Source organism: Bos indicus, chromosome 26 (genome assembly GCF_029378745.1).
Source record: "Bos indicus isolate NIAB-ARS_2022 breed Sahiwal x Tharparkar chromosome 26, NIAB-ARS_B.indTharparkar_mat_pri_1.0, whole genome shotgun sequence".
Classification (NCBI taxonomy): domain Eukaryota; kingdom Metazoa; phylum Chordata; class Mammalia; order Artiodactyla; family Bovidae; genus Bos; species Bos indicus.
Window position 1 is genome coordinate 36,543,594 of NC_091785.1, and position 23,315 is coordinate 36,566,908.

General features: G+C 50.9%; 1 protein-coding gene across 2 annotated transcripts in view; it reads right to left on the bottom strand.

Annotated features, from left to right (window-relative positions):
* HSPA12A (heat shock protein family A (Hsp70) member 12A) overlaps positions 1–23,315 on the bottom strand; it is a 174,956-nt gene that overhangs the window by 6,001 nt on the left and 145,640 nt on the right. For both annotated transcript variants that reach the window (XM_070780909.1, XM_019952881.2), the window contains 6 exons: positions 20,905–21,009; positions 13,386–13,502; positions 5,513–5,684; positions 1,840–1,926; positions 1,138–1,242; positions 178–436 (listed from right to left, as the gene is read on the bottom strand). In XM_070780909.1, coding sequence (XP_070637010.1) covers positions 178–436; positions 1,138–1,242; positions 1,840–1,926; positions 5,513–5,684; positions 13,386–13,502; positions 20,905–21,009 — 845 coding nt within the window. The remainder of the gene's footprint in view (positions 1–177; positions 437–1,137; positions 1,243–1,839; positions 1,927–5,512; positions 5,685–13,385; positions 13,503–20,904; positions 21,010–23,315) is intronic.

Below are 23,315 nucleotides of genomic sequence, written 5' to 3' on the forward strand. Positions count from 1 at the left end.
AATTATCATGCCCATGTTCCAGATGAAAAAACTAAGGACCAGAAAAGTTGACTCACTTTCCCAAGGTCACACAGCAAGCTTGTAGGACTGGAACTCAGAGTCCACACCCCCTTCCTCCCTCCCATCAACATCTTCTACCCCCTAGACTGTCCTGAGCCAAACGTGAGCCCGACTCACTTGCTCTTCCTCAAGGCGTGCTCCACGCTGTGTCCCCGGAACTTCTTGTAGTAGTCAATGAAGGAGAAGGGCAGGGTGATGTTCAGTGGGTTAGTTCGGTCTGGGGCAGCCGCCCTTTTTCGAGACTCAAATGCAATCATTAAGTCAACCCAGGCCGCAGGACGCTTAATTTTAAATTGCTCAATAAAATCCTCTCCGAATATCTTACACAGAAGCTTTTCGAATTCATAGTCTACTCCTAAAGATCCATAGGGTCCACCTAGGTCAAGAACAAAATGGGAGAGCACTCTGTTAAAAATAGAAACAGAATCCGAAGTCTGAGTAGCAGCCTACCCTGGGTTTTGCCAAAGACAGTAGCCCAAATGTGGGCCCACTTAGCCAGCAGACCGCAGCTGTGTGTTTTTACTTACTCTTTAAAACCCTTAGGTTCTTCTTATTCCACATGGGAAAACTTTGCTATAAAAATCACTCGTCAACCATTGGTTTAAAATTATTTACATTTTAAATAAAATCAATGCATTTAGCTAATTGGGAACATCGTGGTATTCCTGCGCAAGAAATCTAAGGACTGAGTCTGTGAAGCCAGCAGACCTCACCAAGTCCTTGTGATCTACTAATTACTCATCCTTTCCATCCCCACTAAAAGGACAAGCACGTTCTTTGGTTTTGGTGGTCTCATCCTGGGATCTCCATGGAAAACTTAGCCACAGCACCAAATCACAGGTGATGATCATGGCCAGGATCTGAAACAGGCTCACTTTAGGCCCGGACCCAAGTTATGGCAGTTTGTGTTTAAAAGCCATTTAATGGCATTTTGCTGTCTGGTCTCACACATCCATACTGCTCATAATCTCACGTGCTGATGGCACTGAAAGAGTGAGATGCTGAGAGAAATCAGAAATGAGTAAAACAGCTCAGGTATGAGAAAATTAGCCATTTTCCTCATTTTCTCAGGCTTACCTGTTGCTTTGTACAGTTCTTTAAGATGTCCCTCTGGTAACCGTATCTGATGGACTGTCAGGTCCACGGTGCCGCCGCCACTGTCCACCACCACATACTTGTCACCTGGTACAAAACAGCCATCCTTTATACAGACCACTTGTCCACTGTGTCCTGGAACAATCTGGCAGGTGATGACGGGGTACCCAGCTAAGCTCCACCAACACCCATTAGTACAATGGTTTTGCTAATTAGGAGCACAGCGAGTTATTCATGACTAAAGAGAATGAGATAATGTCTGCCCAGAAATGCCAGTTAGCATGGACTGTGAACACAGACGAATGAATCTTTAAGACTAAAGCATTCATGTCACACGACACCGCAAACCTGGCATGTACAAATTGACAACTTCCTGCCAAGGTAACAGCACCATCGAATGACCTGCTGTTTATAACACAAGGCTTACCCTGGAACTGGTGAGTTCCAGCTCCTATTTTTGTTCTGAAGAGCCTATATGGTTTTAGAACATGCAAAATTACAGCTCCAAAAAGAGCTCTCCCTGGGCAAGCAGGTCTGTAAAACCGATTTGGAACATTTTCCAAAAGTGTAAAAAGAACAAATAGGAATGCATTTTTGCCAACACACACACACACACACACACACACACACACACACACACACACACACACGCCAGCAGGGGCAAAGGACATTCAAGGACACTACCTTCCTCCAGCTCAGACCAGATTTCTCCTATGACATTCTCCACCAGAAAGGTCCGACTCTGCCGATTACGTCGTATGTGTTCCTTAGCTAGTGGCCAACAGAAAGAAAATAACAACGGGTGAGAAAGCATGAAAGAGCCGCAGTCCCTTTAGTCAGTGGAGGTGAGAGAGCATGGGAGGTTTGGGAACAGAACATTTGGTGATCTTGATCAGAATGATTACATAAATACAACATGGGGAATGACAAAGCCAGCTCTTCCACAGCAAGGAGCTATTTCCACCGGCCTCCATCTATTCATCTGCCTGGAGCTAGCCAGTGCCCTGCTGAAAAGCTCACCGTGGTGAGATTCCCTTCCTCCAGGAACCGTTTCAGGGGAATGGAAATAAAATAGGTCAGTTTCCTGGCTCTGCTGCCCTAGGGAGGAAGCTGTCTGCCAAATGGCCTGCAGTGCGCTTGGTTAAATAATTTCACATCAAGGAACTTGGTCTGATACATGGAATGCGGGGTATGTTTTCCTATCTGGGTCTGGGATAAACCGGCCTGGAGCCCTTTCCAGACTCAGTTGAAGTCGATATGCTCTTCCGCCACAAGGTGGCGCGGCTGAACCTAGCGAAGCCGGCGCCGCCTTTTTCCCGCACAATGTGGGACAACCTAGGGGTGGCTGGGGTACTCAGTGGCTGTGATGCCTTGCATGGGTATTTAATCTCCCGCTGGCTCCCGACAGCCCCTTGAGACGGACAGGGCCCAAATCATCGTCCTGTGCTCAGATGAGGAAACCAGGTCAGGGAGGTCAAGGGACTTGGCGTTCCCACAACTCTGTCTTGCAGCCTGAAATGAACCCTCAGACGGTGGACCCCCTGCCTTTGAGACTTAACAATTTAGAGTGAAGTCTGAAAACGCTGAATAGGAATGTTAAGAGGAGGGAAAGATGCTGTGAGAGGGAGCCTGGGAAGCACCAGAGCACAGGCACGATGGGAATTGGGGCAAATCACTTAACCTTTCTCGGCTTCAGTTCCCTCATCCATAAAATGGGATGATACTACCTGGCCCAAGCTCCACGCAGGCTGAGCAGGGACTGGCCCTCTGATTTGTTGTCAGCACCCACTGTAACACCAGGCACACAGTAGGTGATGAGGAAGGCAAAGCACCAAGTATGAGACAGTGAACTCAACAAATGACCCCCACCATGAACAGTTCAGAGCAATCCTGGTTTTACAGACAAAGGCTCTAATCCACCACTCTGTGCCCCACCAAATCTTTAGTCCCTCAGCCCTACAAATCCATCTGCTGCTTGTTATCCAATAAAGGACCCTTGACCCTCCAGCTTCCTTCAGCAAGGAGCACAGTGTTCACAAGGCTGCATCTCCTCTGGGGATTAGAATGACAAACATCAAGATCGGGCCAGCCTTAAGCTCCTCAGGCCGTCCCTGATTAAAGAGCTCCGGCAGGCTTGGGGTGGTGGGGGGTCCCAGGACTCAGGGCTTCTCTCCTATGCCCAGCTCCAGATGAACTTACATTGAACACTTTGCAGTGGGGACTGACTTTCCAAAACAGCCTAGGTGGCCAAGAAAATGGCATGTGTAAAAAACGGCCAAGTGAGGCTAATAAAACATGTTCTGAGCACTCAGAAAATCCTGTTTTTCAGGCAAATATGCCCAAGATTGTGAAAAATGTAGCCTTTACTAATATCGTTAAGTCCTTTTGGAGTCGAATAATACCAACAGTAAACCCTGCAGTGCTGGAGACAGAGTCTATCAGGGAGGGGCATCAGAGGGCAGAGAATGGCCCGAGGTGGGGGGGCTCAGGCTACTGATGCCATCCTGGGTACCCCCTGATTAAGCACTCTGCCAGGCCTTCCCACACAGCACTCTGTCCTTCTGGGAGGGAGGTTCTCAGCAAAAAGCAAGGTTAAGATGGAACCCCTGCCTCACTGACCCTCTGAGGGGTGGTAGCCAACAACATGAGGATTTCAAAAACCAAAGACACTGCTCTGAGCACAGAAAACAGCAAATTCCACCAGGCACAGGGCACAGACATGGAGCAGTGTGGGCATGATAGGATACATTAAAGGAAAGAGAGGCAAAAACTCCTGAGCTCCTGGGAAAGGCAGGCATTCTAACGGGTCCTCCTATGTGAATGTTGTGCTTAAGAAGTCTCAAGGAGAGCTGTGCTCAATCAGCTAATTCTGGCATGAGCGGCTGTCTATGAACAATTGAGTAAGGATCAGTATATGAAATAGCCCAGTCAGACATTCCTCTTTTTTCCAATTAAAACAATGATCCTGAATATTTAAAATGTGAATGCATTGGGTTTAGTCAGCAGTGAGGCTAGCCTTGTGAGAAAAAGGCAACTCGAGCCCCGAGACTTGGAGGGAAGCCTGTTTCCGTTCGTTCTGGGTGAATCAGATCCAGGCGGCGAACACATGGCCCTGGCAGGCTGAGAGGGCAGCAGCCTGGTGACAAGTGAACTTCCTGCCACTGTCTCATCGCTCAGGTTCACAGACTCCTCCATCCTAGGTTAAAAATGAAAAGCATGGCCGCTGGGGCAGAGTCACCTTGTAAAGAGGAAGAGAGCCCTGTCTGGACAGGAATGTGTGCCCGCCAAGGGTGAGCCTGGGGCCCAGTGTCCCAGGCAGTGCAGAAACAGCCTTCAAGCTGAGGATCAAGGAAAGCTCGGGACTAACTGGTGACAGTCCTCACTCATGTCATCCCTGTCCTCCTCCAGGACCTGGGCCTTCCAGGGCAGGATGGAAGTGGGCTGCAGTGATGGCAGTGGGGGGGCGGGGGGGGGCGGGGGGGTGGCAGCGGGGGTTGCCCTTGAAGTCCTCACTTGGGCAGAGAGCTCAGAGCTGGGGTGCACAGTGCCATCCCCCACAGCTCCTTAGCATCTGTGTTCACCCACGTGGCTCTAACTGGCCCAGGGTATCTGCAGACACCATGGCCCTGGACAGCCCTACATTCCAGGGAAACAGTTCTGAGCAGTAAGCTTGTGAGCAACTTGCATATAGGTCAATATCAGGTTTTTCCACAAATTGTCACAGAATTTTTGGCCAACCCAATATTGGAGAGAAAAAAGGCCCTGAAAATGCCCAACCTGGGTTTCCCTGGGCAATGCTCCTTCCCACAGTTAAATGAGCGTCAACCCCTCAGGGAAAGTCCACCCTTTTCACCTCTAGCTTCAACTCTCGCCAGGTTTATAGTTAAGATTCACAATGAGCACATCACATACAAAGTGGCCCCAATGAATGAGTCAGCAATAAATCAACAGTCTTAATGGAGGCATTAATAACAGGCCAGTAGAATTAGATTAAGAATCAGTTAATAGGAAAGACTTAAAAGCCGAGTAAAATGCATGGCCAAGAGCCACTCTTGGACTGCTCTCACGTTCTTGGGAGAGAAGGGTCCTCCTCTTAGGCACTAGGGTGGGTGATGAACAGGGGTAGCCACTGCTGAGTTTACAGTGTCCTTGGAGGGGCCAGGTTGGGGGAGGGGGGAGCTGAGCACAGAGGTACTTAACTCCAGCCTCCTCCAGAAGCATCTTGAGGTCTCCTGGCATCTTGAGGGCTCCTGACGGCCTTTGCAAACTCTGAGGCAGAGACACATGCAGGGGGCCGGAGAGGGGCCAGCGGGGAGGGGAGAGGGGCCAGCGGGGAGGGGAGAGAGAGAGCAGGTACCCTGTGCAAACCCAGCTCCTACTGTGTCACTGGAGCTGTACCCGTTGACCGCGGCCTTGCTGCTCAGATCGGTCATCTGGTGCAGCCGCAGCTTCCGGCAGTAGATGGAGGCTGCCTCGGGCTCCAGGGCAATGATGAGCTGCTCCGAGTTCTCTGGGGAGGCCAGGCCTGCCTGGAAGACAGAAGGCAAGGCTGGGACCCCTCTGTGGACACCCCTACCTTGGGTGTGAGCACCCCCAAGGAACGGGCACTCATCCTCTGCTTGTTGGGGAAACTCCCTCCACAGGCCCCTGCAGAGCCTAAAATCAGGGGTGACTGGGTGCTGAACCCTAAGCCAGGTACCCAAACATCCCAGACTGGGCAAAGGAAAGAAAGTGAAAGTGAAGTCGCTCAGTCGTGTCCAACTCTTTGCGACCCCATGGACTGCAGCCAGCCAGGCTCCCCTGTCCATGGGATTTTCCAGGCAAGAGTACTGGAGTCGGTTGTCAGCGTACAAGTATTCTTGGCAAGTGTCAGGCTTTGTGAGCCTCAAGGCCGCCTGCATGTTTGGCCCGCTTGGTCCACAGTTGAGAAGCCCAAAGGGGCAAAGGACTCAAAACTTAGAAAACCAACCCCGGATGGAAGGGCGATCATGGACTGTTTCCGGCTCCAGAACTAAATGGTAGGACCGAGGCCTAGCAAACACCAATGGTTGGTGGCCTAGGAAACAGAAAGACCATCTCCGGGCCTCAGCTGTGCGAGAATCTGAATCTGCTATGTGGGCATCTGACCTGTTAACTCCGGAGCACCAAGGGGGCTCCAGGAGAAAGCCCCTCACCCTCACCCTGGAATCCACAGGGTCCTCAGGTCGTAGATGCGGGGAAAAGCCCACTGGCAGTTATCCTGTGCAAAGCCCCTCTCCTGTTCACAGCAGATGTGCGTCTGCCCCGTGACGCCTGGCTCGCTCCAGCCACAACCCCTCCAGGCCTCTCGAAGGGCAGCCAGGGGGCTTCGGGAACACCCCTCTGAGGCTGCGCAGAGACACAGACCGGCTTGGCCTTGACCTGGAGCACGAGGTGTGCTTGCTTGCTGAAGCTGCCCATGCGTATGGATGCCCTTGGTTGCCAACATGACGGGAAACTAAAACTAGCTCGTTCTGGCACCGCTGTGTTTGCTGTCTTTGCTGCCATTTCCGAGGGAACCCGGGATGTTCCCTGGGTGCAATATCCACTTTGGAGAAGGCCCCCAGTTCTCCCCAGGCCCCAGAAGAAGGCCCCCAGGCTCATCTTGTCAGCCAGGGTCTGCCTAACATCACACTCGTAAATGACCCATGGGGAAGAGCCAGCCTAGGGTCATGAGCAGAAGGGGCTTTGGAGGGTCAATTATTGGGCAAGGAAGGGAGGGGAGTTGAGGTTAGAAATTGCAGATACCTTTTATCCAACTCCTTCACTTTATGCAGAAAGAAACCAAGGCTTGGAGAGGTAGGGTCACCAACTGTCCTGGGTTTCCTGGGACACTGATCTCTCAGTGCCCAAACTGGGACAGTCTTAGGCTCCAGGGTAGCCAACAGAAGTGAGAGCCAGCCCAGGCCCCACAGACTAGCTCTAGAACTGGTTCTGAGCTCTCCTGTTCTTAGTAACTCCAGTTACTGAAGTGGGGCCCAGGCCTCCATGCTTTGACAGAACTCCTGGGTGCCCCTAACACTCCCCTCCTGAACTGGTTTGAAGGTGCGACCTCCACTCATTTAGTCTGGGACAGGACTGCCTATACCTGCTGCCATCTGTTCTCCCGAATAACCGTATTATCCCAAATGAACCAATCAATTAGGTCTCAGATACCCTTAGCCGGCAGGTGACAAAGTCTCTACTTTGCCAAAACTAAATGTCTGCCAAGGGAAGAACCCTTCTGGAAGACTGTCCTTCACAAAACCAGATGGAACCATACGTGGCTTCACCCTCCACGGGAACCTGCCTCCTTCCTGCTTCAGTTGAGCCCAACCACACAAGCAGGATCTGTTGCCCATCAGCCGGGCCCCCAGGTTGAAGAGGCCAGGTCTGCCCTGAGCTTACACAGGTCAGTGGGTGATTGACGCAGGTGTGTGCCAAGATTCTGGTCCAAGGGATTAAAGTGCCCCCTCCCCCAGCTTCACTTTCTCACAGGATCTCATCAGACATCCTCAGTAAAAAGGCAGCCGAGGGTTAAGGTGCCTGATGAAAGACGCCATGGGTTACCCACGGCAAGTGCTGCCAGGAACAGGGAAACCTCTGAACCTTTCTCCCCAGGATCCCAGAAGAAAAACTCCAGAGTGACAGCAGGAGGAGCCCTGTCTACCGCACAGTGCTCGTGGCCTGGTTCTTCCATCCTCATAAAGCCAAGACCCTTCTAGACCAGGAGCTCACAGGCCCGGCTCCCACCACGTGGACTGAGGAAGAAGGAAAGATGAACAACAACAGCGGGCCCGGGATACACAAGCCTCTCCTGCAAAGCTCAGGATAGGAGGAGGCTGCGGAGGGCAGAGCAGAGGGCGCCCAGGACTTGGTGTCAAGGAGGAAAGGCACGTTCCTGTCTCTCGGTACAGCCAGGCGGTGCCTACATGGCTGGTGAGAATAGCTGGGTCCAGGGCCTGTCTGGGGCAATGGGGACTGCAGGGGACAAAGGAACAGAGAAGACAGACACCTTCATTCCTCTCCAGGCCTTCCCAGAAATTCTGAATAGGCTAACTTACATGTGAAACATCCATGGAAAATCACATCAAGTCCAGAGGAGTGAGGGGTCTTGAGTAGAATGATACAATTCAAGGGCGTCCGAGGGTCCCTTGGTGTTTGACTGAGACCACCTCCCACCGGGATGCTCCCACATCCTGAAGATGTAAAAGACTAGCAGACTGATCCGAATCTGCCCCCAAAGAGCCGGGGCTGCACCCCTCAGGGGACCATTCATCTGTCCCTCCCCAGCTGGACTGGGCTCAGCTCCACAGCAAAAGCTTTGACCCATTTCCGTAAGGAGTTCCCCACGATACCTGGGTAAAGATGCAGATGGAAGCGGAGGTGAAGAGGACCCCAAACCAGAGGGGAGGAAAAGGCAAGGTCAGGGGTGGGGGGTGGCCCGGCAGTGTCTGGGAGGCCCAGGACCAAGTAACCACACTCCTCTGCTTGAACCAGCCCCCGTCCCTGCTCCCCAGCAAGACCGAGGCGCCATGTCCCCACCAGCCAATGCTCAGGGAGGCCACAGGCAGAGCGGAGAGAGAAGCCAGAGAAGACAGCTGTCTCTACACAGATTCCATCTCCCCAGGAGGCTTCTCGGAGCTGCCGGGAGACTCTGAGTAAAGGAGGAAATGCAGATATCTCCGCCAGCCTCTTGCAAACCCAGATGTCTTTCTCTCTGAGCAGAAGGATGCCCGTGCCCTGAAATGCAAGCTTAGTTTGTCTATAAAACCACTCCCTGTCCTCAGCAGAAGCCCCCTGGCCTAGGGGCTACAAGAGACCCCGGGGGTCTTTGCCTGGGATCAGTTCAGGGTCAGCCAGGACGGAAGAGCTCACTCTCCGCTTCCAGTAACCCTACCCCTGGAGCTGGTATCCCAAGGCCACGGTTCTGTTCAGTGTGAGCTCTCCCTCTGCACAGCCCCCGGCCCAGCACGTGGCATGTTCTGCCTCCCACCGTCGATCCGTGCAGACCTGTCTAACTTCTCCTGCAAGAAGGGGTGTTTTCCAAGGGCAGCTGTCAGGTCTTCTGGCCCTAAAGCTCACAGTAGGTGCTGAGAGGGCAGCTGCCAGATGAATGAATCGCCCATCCCTCCAGCTAGGCTTTCTGCGATCCTCGGGCCCCTCTCAAGAGAGCTTTGCAGGCATGACCTGAGGATTCTACAGTCAGAAAGCCTCTGAACCAAGAGCAGTCTCCTCCATCTGACTCTCCGCATCTGGGCCAGCAACAGCTCAGTCGTAGTATTAGTTTTTAGAGCTCAGTTTCCTGGTCACAAGCTCCACTGGGAGGGGCGGCGGGGTGAGAAAACCACACTCCAGGGAGGCCAAGGACGAGGGCGGTTACCACCCCGACTTCTCTGCTCCTTGGCCCTGCAGTCAGCCAGGAAAATCTGCCAAGGGGCTGTGTCCACAGCTGCGTAAAAGGCCCAGCCTAGTTGAGTGCTTGGCTGGCCTGGCATCGATCGACCTGCAAAGAGCTACAGCCACAGGGCTTCTGAGTGCCGGGTTGGGTTTCTTTCTTGATGTGATTATCTTTCACTGCTTGTTCAGAAAGGGAGGCAAATGCAAGCTCTGTGTTAGATGAGATCATCATGGGTATGGCAATATAATTTATTTAACAGGTTTCTGGAACCTATGAGAGTTACACATTTTAAGCAAAATTCATCTAGAAATACACTACACTACTTCCTATGCATGATTCATGCAGGACACAGTGGAACTGTCTCCTATTCTAGCTCTTTTCTGAGGGCCTCAGAAGAGGCATCAGCTGTTCTTTCTGTTGCCATCTTTCCAGTGAATGCTCTTAAAGGGTCTAAAGCTGCCCCAAGAAGGTGGATCATAAAAGATGGAGCTTTAACCCACTTCTTCAGCAATCACTTGACACAAGAGGGGTTTGGGGGGATTCACAGATGAAGCTGCCCCCATGTCAAGTGCTGGGCAGCCCTCACTGGCTGTGAATCACAGACCTTCAAGTTCAAGCCCCAGGCCCACCCCCCTTGCAGGCCTGCTTCTCCCCAGGATTGCTTCTGTCTCTCTCTTCATCCAGGCCTCTTCCTCCTCCACCAGGCTGATGGGAGGTTGACATTCAGCCACATGACAATGCCATGAACTTGCACCCAGGAGCCTGGAAGGAGGGGCTCCATTTGCCACATGCAAGCAGGGTGGGCTGACCAGTTTCCCAGCTGCCTTGATGGAAAACCATCCTGCTCACCCTGCCTGCTCATCTGCGTGAAGCCAGGCCGGTGGGCCGGGCTTCTGGTGGAAGGGCTGCTGGGAAGGCTCAGGTCTCAGAAGCTGGGTGGGCCAGGAACTATCCTTTTTGCTCAGGTTTTGTATGTGTCAGATTTCTTCAGAGAAACAGAATCAGTAGAATGTTTGTATATGTAGAAAGGGGATTATTATAAGGAGTTGGCTCACATGATTGTGGAAGACTGACAAATCCTAAGACTTCAGTCGGCAAGCTGGAGGCTCTGGAGGGCAGACAGTATAATTCCCTTGCCAGCAGGCTCAAGACCAAGCAAGAGTCCAGTTAGAGGCCAAAAGCAGGGGAAACAATGTCCCAGTTTGAAGGCAGGCAGGCAGGAGGAATACCCTCTTACTCTATCTAGGAAGGTTCAGCCTTTTGTTCAAAATCAGGCCTTCAACTGATTGGATGAGACCCACCCACCTTAGAGAGGGCAATCTGGTCTATTTAGTCAATCAATATAAAATGTTAATCTCATCCAGAAACACCCTCATGGCAATACTTGGAATGATATTTGACCAAATATTTGGATACCCTGAAGCCCAGTCAAGCTGACACATAAGAAGATTAACAGCCACCATTCTCACTCTGTATAATAAATGGGAGGTGAGGAAGGAAGAGTTGGAGAAATGCTAACTTGGGAGAGTAGCAAACTCCATTCACTTTATCCTGAAGACTCTTCCAGAAGATATGCTAAAGAGGGTGCCCCTAACATGTTACAGACCCTTTCCCAGAAGTACAAATGGCTTCAGTGAGCCACTTGGATGTGAGCAATTTGAGAGCAGGGCCCCTGAGCACCTACTGCATCCTGGAAAAGCAGGCTGCTAGCACAGGCTTGTTTAATGAATAAATGAAACAGTGAACAAAGAATGAATGAACAATTGGTCCCTGCCATCTTCAAATCCATCCAGTGACTGTAAACTGAACACAAGTATCAAAAAGAGCCCCAAATTAAGCTGCACACACAGTGGCCAGGACAAACGTTACCCGGTAAGGAGAGGACAGATCCACTGGCAGGGCGTCTCCTGGCCTCAGGAAGCAAATCCTCCCATCCCTTCCATCCACGCTTGTCACCTGGGCCCTGCCCAGGAACTGCTGGCCCTCCTACTGCCCGAGGTGCCAAAGCCCAGAGGACACCCCATCCACCCCAGCCTGGCTTCCCCCTTAGCCTCCTCAGTGTAAGGGGTCTTTCCCTACACTCCCCAGCTACCCACCCAGAGAGGCATCCCTTAAAGAGCTGGCCCAGGACTCCACAGCCCTGATGAATCTACCAGTCTCTGCACCTCTTACTTTTTCAGGCTAAAAATAAGAACTGTCCCGTTTCCAGGTCACATGTTTGTTGCTGAAGTCTTCCTGAGGGCTGGAAAATGAAAAAAGTCCAAACGATGAATCTTGAGGATCCTTCCTGGGAAAACTCAGGCCCCTGGACAGTGTGTCTCAGCAGACACCTGGGTCCCCGGGTCCCGTCTCTGGATCCTTGGACTCTGCCTGAGGGCTGACACCTAGGAAGAGCTCCCTGATGCCCAGGGCTCCCGTGGGCAGTGAAACTGCACTTGGATCTCTTCCTTTTTAAAGAAGTTGTCTGTTTCTGGAACTTCTACCCGCTTTCCTTGTCCCTATAAAAACAAATCTATTTTTGGCAGATGCATAGACTGAACCAGATTCTCACGCTGAACAGAGGAAAGGGAGAGCAGAGGAGACAGGCTGGGGCAGTGGAGGGAAGGAGCGGATCAGGGGTGGGGTAAGGAGGGGACACTGTCCTTCCCTGAACTGGAGTAAAGCCCAGGCATGGAGGACAATTTAAGGTACGCCCAGGCCCATCTGACTGGTCCTCAGTGTGTGTGTGTGTTAGTCGCTCAGTCGTGTCCGACTCTTTCAGACCCCATGGACTATAGCCTACTAGGCTCCTCTGTCTATGGGATTTCCAAGGCAAGAATACTAGAGTGGGTTGCCATTTCCTTCTCCAGGAGATCTTCCTGACCCAGGATTTGAACCCAGGTCTCCCACATTGTAGGCAGATGCTTTACTGTCTGAGCCATCAGGGAAGTCCATGTGATTTTCCAGGCAAGAATACTGGAGTAGGTTGCCATTTCCTTCTCCAGGGTTAGTGCTCAGGGTGGATTCAGTTGAGGTTTTTGAAAGGAAAGGTCCATCCTTTCCTTTGAGTCTGTGGCCACACACTCAGCATTAGAGGTGCGTCTCCTGGGAAGGGCAGCTAACTCCAGGAGGCATGGCAGAGGACATGGGTAATGTTCCCCAGCCTGCTCAGGTGGAAGGTTCTGGAAGCTGACTCCCAGGGTAAGCACACATTTATTAACCTAGGGGACTAAGCACAAAAGGATCCCACTCTGTCCCGGGATCATAATAGCAGGTCAGTATGGCTGGCCACTCCCACCATGAAGTCAGCCCCTCATGGGAGCCCCTCCATGGCACAAGTTGTCTGCAAGTGTGAGGGGTGGAGGCCACGAGGGTTAGGGTTAGGGTTGTGGCCCCAGTGATGCCCTCCAGCACCCATGAAGGATGGGCTGGCCGTTGGTGCTGCTGGTGTTCCTACTGCCCAAGGTGCCAAAGCCCAGAGGACAACACACCCCCTGCCCTGGAGCCTGGCATCCCCCTTGACCTCCTTACTGTAAGGGGCTTCTCCCTACACTCCCCCGCTACCTACTCAGAGAGGCAGCCCTTGACCTCAGAGAGACAGGCCTTGACAACAAGACCTGGAAATGAATAAAGCCAGAAAGAAAACCAATGCCAGCCCCTCCCCTTGTCCATCAGACCCCTTATCCTTGCCAGGGAGGAAGCTGAGGAAAGAGAAGGCTCTTGACCTCCTGGCTGTGGGTGACCTCTCGCTGCCTCCTGAGGAGGCCTCTGAATGCTGGGGGACAGCTGAGTGGGGTGACAGCCAGCACCATGTACATCTTGGGCCCCCACCTGCCCCCAGCCCCGCACTCACCTGGTAGGCAGCTTGTCTCATGAACTGCTTGGCCGGCTGCTTCCAGATGGCAGGCACTGTGATGACCCATCTGACATCAGAGTTCTCGAACTCTGAACCCGCCTGGTCGCTCAGCTCCTGAAGCCAGAGAAAATGCAGCAGGTCAAGTAGGCAGAACTGGTCCTCCCGCGGCTTCGCTGAAAATCCAGATTTCTTGACCACGAACTTTTGGGGCGTCTATTCTGCAGTCCCCTGAACCTAACCAGCATCAGGAACAAGAATCCGTTGTCTGAATTTTCAGCAAACAGGGAGCTAACCAGCTCCTTCATTCACTGGATGTGGCTGCGGGTAGAGGCGGGCAGATCTGAGGCCTTTGGTCACTTCCTAGTCCTGTGATGTAGGGCAAGTGACCACCTCTCAGGCCTCAGATTCCTTATCTGCACAATGGGGATAAGAGTAAGCTCATATCATTGTTGGGAGGATTGATCGTTTTCTCAGAGCTCCACTTCCTGACAGCTTCCTCTGCCATGTCAATCTTGTTAAGCTCCTTCCATACCTCATCTCCATGAACCCATTTGAGAATCCTGTCTGGAAAAGGTAGGCACAGCCCGTTCTCTACAGATGGCAAACTAAGGCCTAGATGTGTTCAGTATCTCTGTGATGACTGACCACTGCTAGAAAGGAGCAGAGACAAACTCTGCACCCAGACCCGGGTCTGTGTTGACGCTAAAGGCCAAGAAAGGTCTTAACAAAATTGTTACTTTTGGTCTCGGATCTGAACAGTGCCTGGCCTACAGGAATGTTTAGCAGCTGGTGGCATTTGTTATCAGAGTTGTCACTCACTCACCTTACTGCAAGCCCAGCACATCGTCAGGGGTTTCCTGGCAGGCTGGGAAGGGTATGAGCAACATGACCTAGCAAGAATGGTGCTGCCCTTAACTTTCAGTTAATGTAAAACCTATCTACACACAGAAACAGGCTCACAGACACAGAGATCAGACCCGTGGTTGACAAGGGGAAGAGGGAGAGGACAAGGGATGGACTGGGAGTTTAAGGGTGGTAGATGCAAACTATTACATTTAGAATGGATAAACAATAAGGTCCTGCTGCACTGCACACGGGACTATGTCCAGTCTCCTGGGACAAATCATAATGGAAAAGAATATATATTTTTTAATGTATAGATGTGTATAACTTTGCTGTACAGCAGAGACTGGCATAACATTGCAAATCAACTATACTTAAAAAAAAAAATCAGTGAGACCCACCTGGATAAACAGCATGGGTAGAAGCATCAGAGGTCTCAATCAGGTCCATGAAGACAAAAGACCTCTGATCAATGCTCACGCCACCTGCCCCTCCCCTCCTGCTCCCACATTCCCCAGACAAATCTGAACTCAAACCTGGTGCTGGCGTTTTAGTCACCAAGTCATGTCCGACTCTTGTGACCTCAAGGACTGTAGCCCTCCAGGATCCTCTGTCCATGGGATTTCTCAAGCAAGAATACTGGAGTGGGTTGCCATTTCCTTCTCCAGGGGATCTTCCTGACCCAGGGATTGAACCCATGTCTCCAGCTTGGCTGGCAGATTCTTCACCACTGAGCTACCTCAGAAATATATACATACATATATACGTATATATATATCTACATATGTAGATAGATATATGTAGATAGATACATACATATGTATGTAGATATATATATACTTCAAATTCTTTTCCATTATAGGTTATTATAAGATGCTGAATAAAATTCCCTGTGTTATACATAGGTCCTGTTTTCTTCCATTTTATACATAGTAGTGTCTGTTAAAGGCTTCCTTGGTGGCTCAGCTGGTAAAGAATCCGCCTGCAATGCAGGATACCCTAGTTTGATTCCTGGGACAGGAAGATCCCCTGGAAAAGGGTTAGGTTACCCATTCCAGTATTCTTGGGCGTTCCTGGTGGCTCAGATAGTAAAGAATCCCCCTGCAATATGGGAGACTTGAGTTTGATCCCTGGATTGGGAAGATCCCCTGGAGGAGGGCATGGCAACCCACTCTGGTATTTTTGCCTGGAGAATCCCCATGGACAGAGGGGCCTGGCGGGCTACAGTCCACAGGGTTGCAAAGAGTCAGACATGACTGAGCGACTAAGCATAGCACAGCACAGTGTCTATTAATCCCAAACTCCTAATTTATCCCTCCCCAACCCTTTCCCCTTTGGTAACCATAAGTATGTTTTCTATGTCTGTGGATCTACTTCTGTTTTATAGAGAAGTTCATTTGCATCATTTTTCAGATTCTACACATATGTGATATATGATATTTGTCTTTGATTTACTTCACTAATACAACAATCTCTAGGTCCGTCCATGTTGCTGCAAATGACATTATTTCATTCTTTTTAATGGCTGAGTAGTATTCCATTTTTATTTGTACCACATCTTCTTTACCCATTCATCTAGTCAATGGACATTTAGGTTACTTCCATGTCTTTGTTACTGTATAATAAATAATGCTCCTATGAACCTTGGGGTGCATGTATCTTTTTTAATTTGCATGTATACTTTCATCTTTTCTGGATATATGTCCAGTAGGATTGCTAGTAAAACAGTCATTTTCTGTTTGTGTCTTTTTTTGTGTTTATTTTTTTGATGTTTTATTTCCTTGAGGGCTTCCCTGGTGGTTCAGCTGGTAAAGAATCCACCTGCAGTGTAGGAGACCTGGGTTTGATCCCTGAGTTGGGAAGATTCCCTAGAGAAGGGAATGGCTGCCCACTCCAGTATTCTTGCCTGGAGAATTCCATGGACTGTATAGTCCATGGGGTCACAAAGAGTCAGACATGACAGTGACTTTCACTTTCTGACAGGAGGTCAAGATGGCAATCTCGGACTGCAAGGAGATCAAACCAGTCAATCCCAAAAGAAATCGGTCCTGAATATTCATTGGAAGGACTGATGCTGAAGCTCCAATACTTTGGCCACCTGATGTGAAGAACTGACTCCTTGGAAAGGACACTGATTCTGGGAAAGATTGAAGGTAGGAGAAGGGGATGACAGAGGATGATACAGTTGGATGGCATCACCAACTCGATGGACATGAGTTTGAGTAAGCTCCAGGAGTTGGTGATGGACAGGGAAGCCCGGCTTGCTGCAGTCCATGGGGTTGCAAAGAGTTGGACACGACTGAGCGACTGAATTGAACTGAACTGATTTCTCTGTAGGTCTGCGCTGGGCTGTAAAAGTAGGTGAGACTGTAATGGGTTGAGAGGGATGCTAAGGGTACCGCCTATATTAACCGTCCAGCCTATTTTAAACTCTTTAAACAGGAAAAGGCTCAAAGATGAATGACGGGCTTTCCTAGCCATATGGAAAGTTGTCTGGTTGGGCTGTTTGCTCACCAGAGGGTGGAGACCAGATTGGAAGGGAAGGAAGCTGGCACTGACTGAACATTTCCTGTCATGGCACTTTCACCGACTGTCCCTCATGAACAAGACCGCTCCAGGGATGTGATTTCTGAGAAAATCTACTCGAGCTTATTCAGGTCCAACATGCAGCAGTCCACTGCTCTGAATCCACCTGCCCCTTGAACACCTGCCAGCCTCTTGTGAAGGACCCAGTTCCTATACATCTCCTCAGACTTTTCTTCACAATGTGTTCCCTGCAGGGAGAAAGTTCCTGAAGGCTCTGGCTGAGCCGACAGGTACACAACCACCCCCCGTTCACCCATACTGTGCCTGATGACCTCTGTCCCCTCCCATCCCTCCCTCCCCTGAAAGACGGACTGCTCAGGCCTGTCCTCACGTCATGGCCAACCTGAAACACACGCCAAAGTCACAGACTTTCTCAAGTCCTACATTTTCCCTGAGTTCCCGAGGCTCCTCGTCTTAATCTGAAGACACCCTGCCCCCACCGGCCTCCTTTCATGCCTGCATCTTCCTCTGGGCACTCAGTCAGGCCCCTGGAATTCCTCTCTTCAGGCCCACAGAGGGCCACCTCCTCCCCTGCTTTAAGGCCTTCTTGGACCCACGGCGGCTCCCTTTCACTGCAGCCATGAAATTAAAAGACGCTGGCTCTCTGGAAGAAAAGTTATGACCAACCTAGACAGCATATTAAAAAGCAGAGACATTACTTTGCCAACAAAGGTCCGTCTAGTCAAAGTTATGGTTTTTCCAGTAGTCAGGTATGCATATGAGTTGGACTATAAAGAAAGCTGAGCGCCGAAGAAATGGTGCTTTTGAACTCTGGTGTTGGAGAAGACTGAGAGTCCCTTGGACTGCAAGGAGATCCAACCAGTGCATCCTAAAGGAAATCAGTCCTGAATATTCATTGGAAGGACTGATGCTGAAGCTGAAACTCCAATACTTTGGCCACCTGATGCGAAGAGCTGACTCACTGGAAAAGACCCTGATGCTGGGAAAGATTGAAGGCAGGAAGAGAAGGGGACGACAGAGGATGAGATGGTTGGATGGCATCAGTGACTCGATGGACATGAGTTTGAGTAAACTCTGGGAGTTGGAGGTGGACAGGGAGGCCTGGTGTGCTGCAGTCCATGGGATCGCAAAGAGTTGCACATGACTGAGCGACTGAACTGAACTGGACCCATGGCAGCTCCCTTTCCATGGGTCCCCACTGGCCTCCCTGCTCCTGCCTCTGACTGGTCGCCACCTGCTTCCCAGTGAACCCACCTCTGTCTCTCTCCCACTCCCTTCCCTAGAGTCCTCTCCCCACCCCCTTTGATGAAGGAAACACTCCCTCCCTCCATCACATCCCGTTTATCTTCTTGGTTTCCACGTTCCTCAGATGAGCCCGCAGGTGGCGTGTCAGCCTCTCCCTCAGCCCTCAGGCCTGCGTCAGGGTCTGAGAGAGCTGCCAACAGGTCACTCTTCTTCCCCTGCAGGCCCTGAGGACCACGGCGGTCTTCCCTCCTCTAACACTGCCCTTGAGACCACTCACTGCCCTGAGAGAAGTCCCGTGAGGGCTCCCCACGGCCCAGGAAGAATTCCTTCTACTGGCATTCGAGACTCTGCACCATCTCATCCCCCGCTCACTGGTCCCGCTCTCTCTGCAGCTTTGCCCTTCGCCTGCTCCAAACCGCCTGCTCCCCGCAGCGGTTGGCCATGTTTTCTTTCCCCTGAGCTGTTCCTGGGCCGTTCCACCAGGTGAAACACCTGCCCTGCCAGCTGCTGCGTGTCAGAAGCCCCCAAGCCCTCTCCACCGGGGGGATTCCCTGCTACTGTTGTTGGGTAGAATCTCTGCCTTCACTGAATTCCCGACACCCATCAATTGACTGCATACCCCATTGCAGTTTGTTTCCACACAACCAGAACTCAGAGAGGACCTGGCCCACACGAAGTACTCAAAACAAAAGGTACTTGAATGGATGAAAGCAGTATTAGGTTCTCACTTCTTTGGCTCCTGCTAGCCCTATTTCTGCGGAGAACGCAGTGGCACCCCACTCCAGTACTCTTGCCTGGAGAATCCCAGGGACGGGGGAGCCTGGTGGGCTGCCGTCTATGGGGTCACACAGAGTCGGACACGACTGAAGCAGCAGCAGCAGCCCTATTTCTGAACTTCCCAAGTGGCGCTAGTGGTAAATAACCTGCCAATGCAGGACACTTAAGAGATGCAGGTTTGATCCCTGGGTTTGGAAGATCCCCTGGAGAAGGGCATGGAAATCCACTCCAGCATTTTTGCCTGAAGAATCCCATGGACAGAGGAGCCTGGCTGGCTACGGTCCATAAGGTTGGGGACACAACTGAAGCGACTTAGCATGCACGTACGCAGTCCTATTTCTAGAATTCTATTCTATTTCAAGAATTCACTAAATTTCTTCTGTTTGTTTTGTTATTTTAGTCACTAGGTCGTGTCTGACTCTTTTGCCACCACATGCTCCTCTGTCCATGGGATTCTTCATGAAAGAATACTGGAGTGGGTTGCCATTTCCTTCTCCAGGGGATCTTCCCGACTGAGGTATCAAACTCACATCTCGTACTTTAGCTGGTGGATTCTTTGTCACTGAACCACCCTGGAAGCCCCACACTTCTTCTATTGATCCCATAATACCAAATGCTTCTAAGGTTCCCAGTTCTTTCGAGACCGAGCTCAGTACAAGGCTCTTTAATGCCCTGATCTACACCCACTCGTCACCATGCCCATGGGAGGGGACTCTGAGCAGACTGCTATATTCCCCTGGGAAACTAGCCGTTTTCTTCATTCTGAGCCATCATTGAACAAACCTTTGTGAAAGGCCAACCAAAGGGGGCTTATTCACCGGGTCAGCTTCTTCCATGGGGTCTGGGGTGCGAGCCATGGAGAGAGACAGCAGCAACTATTTGCCAAGTGTTTACTCCTTCCTGAGCCCCATGGGAGGGGCTCATTTAACATTCAACCTTTCACTTATTATCAAACGACCCCCAGGGAAGGTGCCTGCCTCCTTCTTCACTTTAGGTATGTGGGTATCAGAGAAGCTGAGCACCTTGCCCAGGATCACACAGTTGCGACGTGGGTCCCCTATCTTTCTTTCTTTTGTTTGTTTTACTGAGATATAATTCACATGCCATAAAACTCACCTTTAAAGTGTACAGCTCAGTGGGTGCGAGTATATTCACAAGGTGGTATGACCTTCCCACTGTCTAACTTCATCATCCCCCAAAGAAACCCATACCCCCGGGAGTCACTCCTCACTCCCACACCCCCCCGCCTCTGGCAATCACTCATCTACTTTCTGTCCCCATGGATTTGCCTCTTTGGGACATTTCCTACAAATGGAATCCTACGCTAAGTGGCCTTTTGTATCTGGCTTCTTTCACTTCGCATCATGTCGTCGAGGTTCATCTGTGTCACGGCATACGTCAGTACTTCATTCCTCTTTAAGGCTGAGTAATATTCCAGTGTGTGGGTGGATCCCATTTAGTTACCCTTTCATCCACAGATGGACATGTCGGTTGTTTCTGCCTTTTTGGTTATTATGAACAGTGCTGCTATGAACATTCATGCACAGGTTTTTATGTGAATATATGTTTTCTTTTCTCTGGTACACACCTAGGGTTGGAACCTCCAGCTTGCTCTGTGTTCAACCTTTTTTTTTTTTAGTTAGTTATTTTTTGGCTGTGCGGGGTCTTCGTTGCTGCACGGTTTTCTTGCTCCTGGCAGTGAGCAGGGGCTACTCTCATGGTGTGTGGGCTTCTCACTGCGGTGGCCTCTTCTGTTGTGGATCACAGACTCTAGGATGTGTGGGCTTTGGTAGTTTCAGCTCTCAGGCTCTAGCGCACAGGTTCAATAGCTGTGACACATGGGTTTTAGTTGCTCTGCGGCATGTGGAATCTTCCCGGACCAGGGATCGAACTCCCGTCTCCTGCACTGGCAGGCAGATTCTTTACCACTGAGCCACTAGGGAAGCCCCTGTGTTTAACCTTTTGAGGAACTGCCAGGCTGTTCTCCCCAGCAGTTGCCCCATGCTCCCTCCCCACCAGCAGCGCACATGGCTGCATCCTGCTTTCTGAATACGAAGCCCACATTCTGTGCCCCTCCACAGTACAGGCTCTGGTATGTGCCTACCTTCAGTGCTTGCTCCTTAAAGTACTGCAGGGCGTAAGCAAAGATTTCAAGGGCTTTGACTTTCTTGCCGTTTGCTGCTGTCAGGTCTGTATCCATGGTGAGGTCCTGGAGGGGAGAATGAAGTGAGATAGGAAGAAGAAAGCCTCCCTTCTGGCTTTAGGCACTGCCACTCGGAGACCCAGGAATCCCAGTGAACCATGTTTGTGTTTCCTGCAGACTAGGATGGCATGCCCCCAGGACAGGGCTGGCAGCATCGCCCCCTTACTGTGTAGAAGGCCCTGGCTGCGCCCCCCAATCCCATCTCCACTGCTGCCCTCCCTCCCTCTTTTCTTCCCTCTTCTGGACCCTCTGGGAGCAGAGGTCTTGGGGCAGCAACAGAGCTGGGGAAGAAAGAAAAGGCAGCAGCCGCCACTCCCGATGCAATTTACATACTATTTCCACACATGGACACACATGGTCACCCTTGGGAACCCTCCTAATCGAGGCCTAGATAATCATGCCAACTCGCTGATGTGCATGGCACTAAACAGGCATGAAGCTTTCACTACCCGATGAGCTGCCAACCAAGTCACAAAAATAGAAGGGCTCCTATTTTAAGGCTTGTGCTGTCTAATCCACTGAGAGCCCAGCATCACTGCCTTCTTCTCCTGCCAGAAGCCACAGCAGCTGCTGCGTGTGATCCTCGGGTGGAAGATGCTCCGTGAGATGCCAGATGGACTGAGGTCATTAAAAAATGATGAAAATAGCCCCCAGGGGGTGGGAATGGGCAGAGCAAATATCAGGAGGAAGCCCCTAAGTCTCCTGGAACCAGCAGACTTATCACCACTGGGGGAAAAAAATCAGTGTGGCCTCTGGATTGATCCAGGTTGGGTAATTAGCCTTTGCCTTTGGAGCGTGAAGGAGTATCAAGTGCTAAACTGGCCTTGTGGGACCTGCCCGTCATCTCAATCCATCTGCACAAGCTCACTACTCCAACACCTGGGGTTAAGCAAAGACACCCCAGCTTTGGGGTGGTGGCTCCCAGGCCGCTTCCAGCCACCAGGAAGACAAGGGCTTGGAATTGAAAAATTCAAACTGAAGAAATTCTGGGCTTCCACTTGCAGGAGACTACTATAAGGCACCGAATCCCATCAGGTGAAACAGGAAGGACGCTTTTCGAGCAGATGTTGGTCTGCTTGAGAGAGAGACCACCACGTGCACGAACACAGAGCCCTGGGTGCTGGCTGCAAGATCTCCCCAGTAACATCTGTTTTGTCACCTGCAAACCCTTAACAGTAGACAGATAAAAGCAATACTAATAGAAGGTAGCAATTGACTTTAACTTGCTAAGGGCTGGCATGGTTATAAGGGCTTTGTGTATTTTGATTCCTTTAATCCTTACAACTGGAGAAGGCAATGGCACCCCACTCCAGTACTCTTGCCTGGAAAATCCCATGGATGGAGGAGCCTGGTAGGCTGCAGTCCGTGGGGTCGCTAAGAGTCGGACACGACTGAGAGACTTCACTTTCGCTTTTCACTTTCATGCATTGGAGAAGGAAATGGCAACCCACTCCAGTGTTCTTGCCTGGAGAATCCCAGGGGCGGGGGAGCCTAGTAGGCTGCCGTCTCTGGGATCACACAGAATCGGACACGACTGAAGTGACTTAGCATAGCATAGCATAGCATAGCAATCCTTACAACATCCCGATAAGAAAAGCACAAGTAAAGTCTCCATTTCACAGATAAGGTAAAGCAAGGCAGGAGAGGCTCAGTAACTTGGATCAAGTATCACAAAGGTGGCAGAGGTGGGATTTAAACCCAGACCATCTGGCTTCAGGGTCTGTGGTCCGAAACACTATCGGCATCCTTCATCTCTAACTGTGCATGTTAAGGAAAATTTAAGGGATAAGCTGCTTAAACTGAAAAAATTGTATCCTATGGACCAACATTTTGATGAAGCTCAGGGGAGGGTCCTAATCGACTTGGCCATCTCACTGAACCCTGGAAAGTAGGGAGCAAAACTGCCTCAGGCACTGAACCTCCAATTATTGCGGGGAGGGTTGATTTCCTGAGCCACTCCTTCCCCACACAGAGGGTTAAATGAGCTAGCTGTTTTGTTACTTCCAAACTGGTTCACTAATAGCCATTACCCTGAGCCCCAAAAAGGCCTCCCAGCCCCCAAGTTCTTCCTTCAGGACCCCTTGATTTCCCATAATCCAGCAACTGAAGGGGGATCTCCCAGAACAGCAGGGCCCCCCCAGCCCCCTATGCCTGTGCTCCATCCAGCCAGTGTCTCTCTGACGGGTTGATTTCCAAAGCAAACAAGTTGCTAAATATTCTGAATATCTCCTTGTCCATGTGTGCATCCGAAAATGTACCATGTGGTCCAAAGTGTGGCGTGCTCCAGGCTATTTCTAAAATCAGGTGAGTGG